Here is a 9,826-nt window from a genome sequence, read left to right on the forward strand (position 1 = left end):
TTGCACAGGCGCCAGAAACGGCCCAAAACATTTCTCCGCGGCCTGTGTTGGGGATTGGGCCTGTGTTGGGGATTGGGATTGGATTGGGTATGGCCGTTGCTGGTAATACGACTCTCTCCGATTTTTAGCCAGAGCGCCGTTCTGGCGGCGCTCCTTGCAGCATGTCATACAGAACACAGAGTATGGTGTGACGTCAGACAAATGTTGGGGCTCATCATGGTTGATTAAGACCTCAGCTTTCAAATGCGCAAGTATTTCTATGCCAACTCAACGAGAAACGTCTCCGTCCGTCCACATATGAGACGAAGACTGCCATGAAGAAATAAATAAATAAAAAACAAAGCTTTCTTGGCGGCATTGCGCTTCGAACTTTTGGCGTCACGCTCCTAAGGCAAGCGTTTTACCAACTGGGCTAAAAACCAACGCTTACGGGTAGTGGATTTATCTGTCGCATATGAATACGTTGTAGCGGCGATAAAAAAAAGAAAAAAAAAGAAAATAAATACGAGGAGAACACGTTCTGCGAAGGCTTCACCGAATTTAATTGTTTCATTGAGATAAACAGGGAACAATGGAGGCGTACATTTATATCGCGTCTGCATCTACTCATTAACGCTTCAAGATGCAAGCACGAATTGGTTTAGTTTCGTGTGGGTGACCACGTTTTCATTATGCTATCGCTGTCATCAAGTCTGTGATCGTTAACGCAGGTAATTTACATAAAAAGAAACGTTGTTAATCAGATAGCGCGCCATACTAGAGAGAATTAAACTTTATTATCTGACCAGGCGCGTTCTCTTCGCCCAGAGGTGGGTGACTTCCTTATTCCAGGTAGCCATGGCTTGCAGCTGATGCCAGAGCCCTGTCCACCAGTCGGAGCTGGTCCTCAGGGTTTAGTGACGTCAGCAACGCCTCCCACTGGTCTTCCGGATTTTCTAAGATTTTTTCTTATTTTTTACAACAGCGACACGGTTTTTGCAAACCTTGTGCCGGTTCTAGCAAAACTTTGGTTTGGGCGAGCTGGTTCACCGTCGGACTTGTTTGGGGCAGCGCTAAAGAACACACGGACAAAGACACATGCCCGTGGCGTCTACTATGTGTCTTTGTCCGTGTGTTCTTTAGCGCTGCCCCAAACAAGTCCGACTTGTGCCGGTGTCTGTTCGCTAAAACAGGTAGCACTACGGGGGAGGGGGGGGGAAGGGAAGAAGTTCACGTGTTTGACAGCGGAGAGTAGATGTGAATAAATAAATAAAACAAGTTCCCTTGGCGAGGTGGGGTTCGAACCCACCCCTCGCGATCCGAAGGCAAGTTTCATAACCACTATCCTATACTCCCACGCTTGCATTGGATGAATTTATGAGAAGCATATGAATGCGAGAGGGGAGCGGCCAAGAACACTTAGGCCACTCGCCCTTCCCCTGTCGCAGCGAATCAAGCGCGCGTCTTCGGGGGCCACTGCGCGCATCTGCGTTGTCATGTTCGTTGAAACACACCCGCGCACCACGGGCCGCACTATGCGGGTAAGTGCCGCACACGTGACTGGTGGAAAGAATTTCATGACGACAGGGAGGTCGCGTTATTAATGTCATGATCTGCTGTTAGTCATACCACGGCAGCTAGTCATACATTCACGTCCTCCGATTCCTATTTTGGTATATACCAAGCCATAGCGAGACGACCATTAGAACGCCAAGACGTAGGCAGATAGATAGATAGATAGATAGATAGATAGATAGATAGATAGATAGATAGATAGATAGATAGATAGATAGATAGATAGATAGATAGATAGATAGATAGATAGATAGATAGATTAAAACGGTCAAAGTGCCTTTGGTTTTCGTATTTAATAGAGAAAACTACCAACGTGCAGTGAAACATGTACCACCGGCAGCCGTTCTTTTATCGGAAAGAGCGCGGCACCACGTGGCTCAATGAACGCTGGTCTCCCGGTCCGGTGGGTCCGTTAGGCGTGGCATGAAAACAAGTAAGTAAACTTTGTGCCATTCTATGAATAATGGTAGTGTCACAACGGTAGTGTCGCGACATATTCAAAAGTTTTGCGGAGTACGCATGCGCCCACCGACTTGACAAGCGCAAGCGTATCGCGCTGCAACACGTTGTCGAACTACAACGATTCCCCAAATTTCGGCCGCAATATATATTTTTTACGACTGCGAACCTTTTTGAGAAATCAGCTGCGATCGTTTCTGTATAGTTCCCTTTATTAGACAGACCAGTGCAATGGCCCATCGAAGTGTGGCTCGGGCACAAAGTGCACATTGCACGGCTTGGGTTTGTCGGAATTGCACAGGACAGCTTCCTGTTCCAGCAGCAGGAGTAGGTTGCCGCCCTCCCTGAATAGCACCGACGGCACGTACAGAGCTTTCTGCGGGCCCGCCGATGTCCAGTAGCGGCCCAGATTAAACCCGTTCAGGAAGGCAGTACCCTGGTAGAGAAGGCATGAGAACAGCTTGAAACAATACTGCAGGAACAGCCTGGCTGTGCCCTGGGTTATTCCTTGTGTAGTGGGAACAAATAATACGCCAAAATAGATCGTTTTTACATTGTACTCAGGCTTGTATGTTGTACCCATGGTTATCACCCTCCGAAATAAAATGCACACATCACTATATACATGCATAAAAAATTAGGAGCCCTTCCCCCATCAAGAAAATGGGGCTCCACTCGTGTATTTCGGACGTCATCACTATGAGGTCACGTGATGACGTCATCGCACGACATGACATGGCTGATCCCATAGGCAGTGCAACACAGTGAGGTGCAGAAAGTTTTAAGGGGGGGGGGGGGGGCAAGGATAAATACAATCGACTATAGCAGAAGAAGAAAAAGACGAAGATTGGTTTCGCTTTCGATTAGTCTTAGACTAATGAATACGGAACCGTGTGACTTTTGCGATAACTATCATACGGACACTCCCGGCTCCTTTTTGCCGTCGCCGTGAGGTTCTTTATAAAGTCTAAATCAATAACACGGCTTCGCGCGTCGTATGTTGTATGTTCGAGTGAAAGCAGGCCTTGCCAAAGATAATCGATCACCCGGGGAGCAAACGAGCAAGCCGTCTCAGTCGCGCGAAAGGCGCATGGAGGGGTCCCGGAGGGAGGGAGGTGGCCGGCGTGGCTCCTACAGAAACTGCGTACTTTGACCGGCCGGGCATGATCGCCCGCGGTCGTGCGCGCCGTAACCTTGACAGGGGTCAGCACACGGCTCATACCTTTGTACGTGTTGCCTTCACATCGCAATGTTTGCGTTGAAGCCATAGACAGCACGAAGGTCGCTTCGCTCGCTGCAGGGGCCGCGTTTCATTATGCCAGCGTCTCGTTGAGTTACGCCAGATTGCCTGTTAAAGGAGCTAACTGCTAGCCTTAATTAAAGTTTTAATTTGTTTTTACCACATTTGTGGGATGCCGTGTCGATGGAAAGACGCATCCCAACATAAAACATAACGACTGTTTATTAACGTAGCAGTAGCAGCGGGGCGAGCATAGCGACGCTGCGTTTAGTCGGGTGGCGAAGGAATGATAACTTCCGAGCTTAGCAGCTCGGGTTTATAACAGCCGTCGGTGACGTAAGCCTCCGGTGACGCTGCGGTGGCGCTGTCCCTTATCGGAGGCGTGGTGCAGCATACGGCCATGTCACGCCGGGCTGGCTAATGACGAGGCGGTGCCTGCGCCGGTTTGTGCGCAGTGTGTCGCCACACATTCAATGCTTCGCCCTGGCGATGAAACTGACATTTTTACAGCAACGCTGTTAAGCTTTTCGTTATGCCGATTCGCGTCACCACATGAGCCACAGAAAGCGGGAAATCCAAGCCGAATTCCCAATGACGCCAGTGAAGCCAACCTCTGAAGCTACTAATTAAGAATAACCAAGTCGATCCCACTTAAGTCCCATTAGTGCTCATTAAGACTAGCCCTAATTACGTAGTGTGTGATCGAAACAAGCCCACCCGAGGTACATCAGTTCCATGTTGCCTATAATTATGCTAATTAGGCTTAATTAGGCCTATTTGAGATTGAGCCATGCCAGGACTAGCTAGGAGACCACGAGCTCCGCTGCCATGGCTGTGACAGCCTTGCGCCTCTAGTACAAACTGGCCACATTTTTTACCCCCTCTTTTCTTCAAAGGCAAGAATGCGAGAGTCGTTGGGACGTTGAATAAACGCGCACCTTTTTAAACATTTCGATGAGCAGGAAGGTGTCGCTGACGCCCTTCCCTTGCGGCAGCGTGACATTGGCCGCGTACACCACCAATCCTTTGTTCGTGAATGGCTCCCGTGGGTCTGCGAGCTGCTCGAGCGCCTTGTAGTCCCGAAGCCAGGCGCCTTGGGTGAGGTTGATGGGCCGCATTGTCCAATTGCTCAGGAGAGTGTATTCGAGAGTTACATTTTGTACAATGCCCTGTCGATAAAAAAAATTCGGGACAGCACGTCACTTCGTGGCTGCTGCCGGGTTTAGCGTCACAACGGGCATTCGCCAACTATCCCTTGATGATTTACTCAGTAATCGAATCACGAATACAGGCCGAAGTAATTTATTTATTAGGTTGCACTCTGAGCTGACGCATATCTCGGGGCGCGCTCGTCGTAAACAGGCTGTCTTTATATACGCTTCGGTGGTCTAGTGGTTATGGCGCTTGAATGCTGACCCGAAGGTGGCGGGATCTATGTAAGCCCTGCTGCGGCTGCCGCATTTTGATGGAGGCAAAATGCTATATGCCCATTTGCTTAGATTTAGATGCACGTTAAAGAACCCTAGGTGGCCGAAATTTACGGAGCCCTCCGCTACGGCGCCTCTCAATCATATCGTGGTTTTGGGACGTAAAACTACAACAATTATTATTATTCCTATAGGCAGACACCAGTCGCAGACATAATACTGTCACATTATATGGGCTCATTAGCGGCTCCGTTCTCGACAAAATTAAACAGCAAGAACAAATTCAACCTAAGTACACCCACTGCAACAAATATACACCGTCATGCGCACCGTTCATTTAATGCAGCGAATAGCTTTCTCGAGGCTCACGGCCATCATCGTCGACGGCGCCTGCTTGTTCTTTTTTGTATAACGCGAAACTCGCAGCGGCACCGACACCACTCCGGTGTATATGTAGCCCCATCTTAACTACCTCCCTCTGCAGGTGTGCTGAGAGTGACTACTCTTTCTCTACGCGATAAAGGGCACAGTTCCTTTAAAGCGAAACTATGCATGTCCCCATTTCCTAGCTTGTGCTTTGAGGTGCCTTCCCGCGTAAATTATGCTTGTATATGTGTGCCGATCCCGGAGGCATCGTGAAACGGGCGTCACGGGCGGACTCTCCGTGCCTAGAGCCAATCTTGCCTGACAGCCATGTAATCGCTAAAATACAAGGCGATTCGCAGGGTATGATCATCAGTACAACCGCAACATGCAACCAGAAATCGTGCTACACACTGTACGACAAATAACCAGTTTTTAAAGCGAAGCGTTTAAGCGCATTGCTTACCGTGGATGCTAGTGCAGCCGCCTTTCTCCGAGTGGATAAAGAAAACGAATCTGCTTATGTACTGTTTTACGGTTGCCTCCAAGTGCCCTCTCGGGCTGTTAACGCTGCCGTTTCCTATCTATAACTAAATGAATGACACTGGTGCACTCTTGCGGATCAAAACGACTGTATGGATGAATTTGGCGTTTTGTCCCCTTGTTAATTTGACATACCGACATACAAAACTAAGGTACAGTTCACGCAAAAGCCCAAGAAGGCGGCTCCCACGAATAAAAAGAAATTAAGGTACGGAGATATGTGTCAAAACAACGATATGATCATGAGGCACGCTGTAATGGGCCACCTAGGTTTCACTGACATGTACCAAAATCTATGCACATGTGGGTTCTTGCAATACGCGTTCCATAGGAATGCGGCCGCCGTGTTTTGAGGGGAATCGAACCCGCGTCCTCGAGCTTAGCAGCGCTACGCATTAGTCGCTAAGCAAAAATAAAGTCGTCTAAATGTATACGCCTACGTTTTTTTCTTCCGATTTTCCGATAGGGCACGTAATTGCCCTGTTGAGAATCGCGTTAACTATTTGTATCCGTTGTATTGCCCCTCCTGCATGGGCCAAAAATGCTGGCCCGCCGTATCGCGAAATAAAACGAAATGAAATTCTACGAAAGTTTCGTTTCACACACATTTCAAAATGTTCTTTGGATTTTGATCAATTACGTTCGTTAGATTTTGATTAATCACGTACAACGGTTTTAATCAACTAATCAAGTATACGTACGGGGGGGGGGGGATGGAAAGAAACGCGAACACCGCGGCGCGCTGTTTTCATCGCGATCTGACCTTGGTGGCAATAAAACGATGCTAGAGAGGTCCTTGATTGCATCATCTATAGTGGCTTTTTATTAACACTCAGGCTACAACAGTTAAAAAAAAAAAAACGAAACAGCAGAGAACGTATAGATGTTGCACTGTTCGTGTTTCTTTCCACCGCCCCTGTATTACATCGTTATCTATCAGTAATGTGCCTACGGTAACAACTGGTGTAGACTTCGTAAGAGCAAAGAAATATTTCTCTCTCACGGTATATACACTAGTAAATGGCCGACTGAGACGATGATATATGCGTGATCAGGCCCGTAGCCAGGAACTTTTTCGGGGGGTGGGGGGGGGGGGGCACTCGCTGAAAACCTTGACTATTTGAGAAAAACACCCATTTTCATTATTTATTTTTGATAAAAACACGCACCTCAACAAAATTTCGGCGGGGGGGGGGGGTGCGGCCAAGCCCCTAGCCCCCCCTCCGGCTACGGGCCTGGCGTGGATGCGTGCGGCTGTTTCAGTGCTACACACATCCGCAACAACTGACCTTGGGGTCAACGATAGCTCCCATGTTTATGCGTCCCTGGTTCTCCACGAGGATTGACAGGGTCTGCCCGGACTTTATCTCGATGATGGCTTCGAACAATTGGTCACTACGGGAAACGATGGCCTTGAATACCTGAAAAAATAGGAGATAGTAGAAGAAGACGCCGAGCACTGGCGCTAAAGGGTTACAAAAGTGAAACAATGAATCGGTTTAGATCAATAAATTGTACTCTGAGAGCTCTCATGTTTACTTCACCACCACAGGGTTATTAACAGTGGAGAAAATGAAGGTCACAGTTTCATTTTTAAATTTTACGCAAAAATCGCCGCACATGAGGACACGTATTTCGAAGCGCATTTTTCGTATTTTGGCGACATTGACACCACGAAACTTCCGGGAACTTGGTATACGTTAAGTCTACGGCCCCCTCATGGGACAATGTACCTAATTTTTACTGATTAGAAACTACGTAAGACTCAGTAGACGCCGTCAAAATTTATGATGCCACGACATTTGGTCCGGGAATTTCATGGATGGCGTCTCCACCCGCATTTTCTTTTTTGCGCGTTTTCTTGCTTACCTATAGCGTCTTCTCGCGGCAAGCGTGGCGACCTTGGAATTGCGAAAGAGTAATTCACTAGTATAAAAAAAAAATCGTTTTTCTCTTTAGTGTCTCTTTAATTAATGGGGCCCGGCAACACCTTTCCAAGTTATCCCAGAACTCAAATTTTTGAATCTGTTAAGTGTAAGCGCAGTTATCGCGCAAAACGAGCTCTTTCTCTCGTTCCGTCGTCGCGAGTATTCTGGAATCTACGCAGTTACTTTCTAAGAAAAAAAAATAAGAGTATGTGTTACTCTTGTCGGCGAGTCCTGTCTTGCCACGTATACGACTCTCTTTAAAGAGACACGTTAACACTCTTTTGGGTACCCACGACTCTCGGAAGAGAGCATACGTTAACTCCCTTACGAGTCACGACTCTCCGAAGGGAGTATAATGACCTCCAAAGAGAGTTGACGTCTCTCTTTAAAGAGAGTCATATACGTAGCAAGTCAGGACTCCCCCCCCCCCCCCAAAAAAAAAAGTCAAACGACTCTTTCTTTTTTCTTAGAGTGTATTGTGGAGGAGAGGAATGGCAAGGGGGTGATAAAGAGAAAAGGAGATAGTGTAAAGGAGAGGCCACTTTCACGAGATATCAGTACCAACACCATTGAGGGCCAGGTCGGTGCGCCTCTACCCCCATTATAAAAAACCGCTGGGTGCCTGGCGGTTCTGGGAATCGAACCCGAGCGCCTCCCGCATCGGATGCGGACGTTCTAACCTCTCGACCATCGCTTTGGTTCAAAGCGGATCGTAGGTCCGACCGCTCGGCGGAGAAGTTGAGGAAAACGTTTTCCCTGGTGTTTTACCCGCTTTTACAATGTACTAACTGGCCGAGTTCAAATGCCTTTTTACTACAGAAAAAACACGGTTCGAAAAGAAGGTAACCTTCAGCCTCTTCGCTACCTGCCAAAGCAAATTACACGGCGGCAAACAGCTCAGTGTTATTGAAAGCTCGCACCTTTGTCGCCCAGAGTGTTCTTTAGCCATACTCCAAGAGTGAGCAGCAGAAGTCAACATTAGCGGCTGGTGGGCACATTGCTCAGCGCGAAGCTGCTTAGGCCTAACTGCTTAAAGTTTTGCAATTAATAGTTTTTTTTTTTTGCTGGCAAGGTAATGTGAACAAAAGTTATGTTATTGGTCTTTGGAAATCATTTAAAAGATATTTGAAGCACTCAACGCCAGAATTCGCATTTACCGGCGGTGGTTTCGCCATATTTGCGACTAAGGCCCACGTTTGTGGACACCCATTAGTACCCTTTGGAAAATGAAATTCTTGTCGTAATTTTTTTTTTCACTTGCGGAGCCGCGTGAAATAAGACTTTGCAAACTGCATCTATTTTTCTCGCCTACGTCTTTGTTCGGTAGTGCATGCAAAGGTTAATCGCCCGTAGCTCCCTTGATACAAAGCGCTTCGCTTAAATCGTGGCACGAATGATTCACTCTATAGCTGTAGCCTAACCATTTACGTAATTAAAAAAAAAAACAATTCAGTGATCTTTTAAAACTATATAGAGGGAGCTTCAAGCAACCTTAGCAAGCCCAGATCAGTTTTCTTATACAATGTAGCGGCTTCGCTAGATTCACGTGGTAATTAACTCACGTCATCGACGTAGACATAGCCTCGATCCCGTATGCCGTGCACCTTCAGAAGCGAGGATGCCCTCAGTTTGGAAGGGGCAGTGGTCTCGTAGAGCATCAAGCCGTAGGCCTGTCGAAACGAAAGCAAAAAGAAAAAAATGTATTGACTAATCATTTTGTCATAGTAATTGAGTGAAATCCGAATGTGAAACGCACACAGCGCCAGATTGTAATTTACTTGTTGCCTAATATCACCCACAAACGCGCACGAGCGAGTTGTAGTTTCTGGATAAAACCAGCAAAAATTATTGTTGCATTTTCTATGGCTGCTTATGCCCGTGCAGCTACGTAGCCCATCCACTAGAACGGGAAGGACCTGGATATGGCAGCTGATAGAAAAGGTGTCCCTTGGGAGGAGAAACACCTGGAATCGCGTTGCATACATTTTATTCTATTTTTTTTTCTTTATTTTTCCACGCTACAGCCCAATTGCAGGGCTATCCCAAGAGTGGGTACACATACAACAGAAGCCAGTAAGCGTGTGCGATGCAATCAGCGTAATCCAAATGGCTGGTAGGAATGAAGATAATCATATAAACAAAATTACAAAAACGATAACAACAAGATAGCCTACAGAATAATGATAAATGATTGCAGTTTACAGTCTGTTAGTGCACTCAGGAACACATCTCTGGGTTGCTAAGAATTTTCCGAGAAAGCTCAATAGCTATACAAGTATAATTAAAAAGATTGTCTCTTCGAGAAAGCCTTA

At 47.1% G+C, this 9,826-nt stretch overlaps 1 protein-coding gene across 2 annotated transcripts in view; it reads right to left on the bottom strand.

The window, feature by feature from the left end:
• Positions 1–2,220: 2,220 nt before the first annotated feature.
• Positions 2,221–9,826, bottom strand: part of LOC119382947 (beta-galactosidase-like) — a 25,290-nt gene continuing 17,684 nt past the window's right edge. Inside the window, exons 11-14 of one of the 2 annotated variants that reach the window (XM_037650883.2) lie at positions 9,077–9,184; positions 6,876–7,007; positions 4,192–4,422; positions 2,221–2,449 (exon numbers count right to left, since the gene is read on the bottom strand). In XM_037650883.2, coding sequence (XP_037506811.1) covers positions 2,228–2,449; positions 4,192–4,422; positions 6,876–7,007; positions 9,077–9,184 — 693 coding nt within the window. In that variant the 3' untranslated portion in view covers positions 2,221–2,227. The remainder of the gene's footprint in view (positions 2,450–4,191; positions 4,423–6,875; positions 7,008–9,076; positions 9,185–9,826) is intronic. The other variant, XM_037650884.2, reaches the window with a different exon arrangement.

The sequence above is a fragment of the Rhipicephalus sanguineus genome, chromosome 2, assembly GCF_013339695.2.
Source record: "Rhipicephalus sanguineus isolate Rsan-2018 chromosome 2, BIME_Rsan_1.4, whole genome shotgun sequence".
Lineage (NCBI taxonomy): Eukaryota > Metazoa > Arthropoda > Arachnida > Ixodida > Ixodidae > Rhipicephalus > Rhipicephalus sanguineus.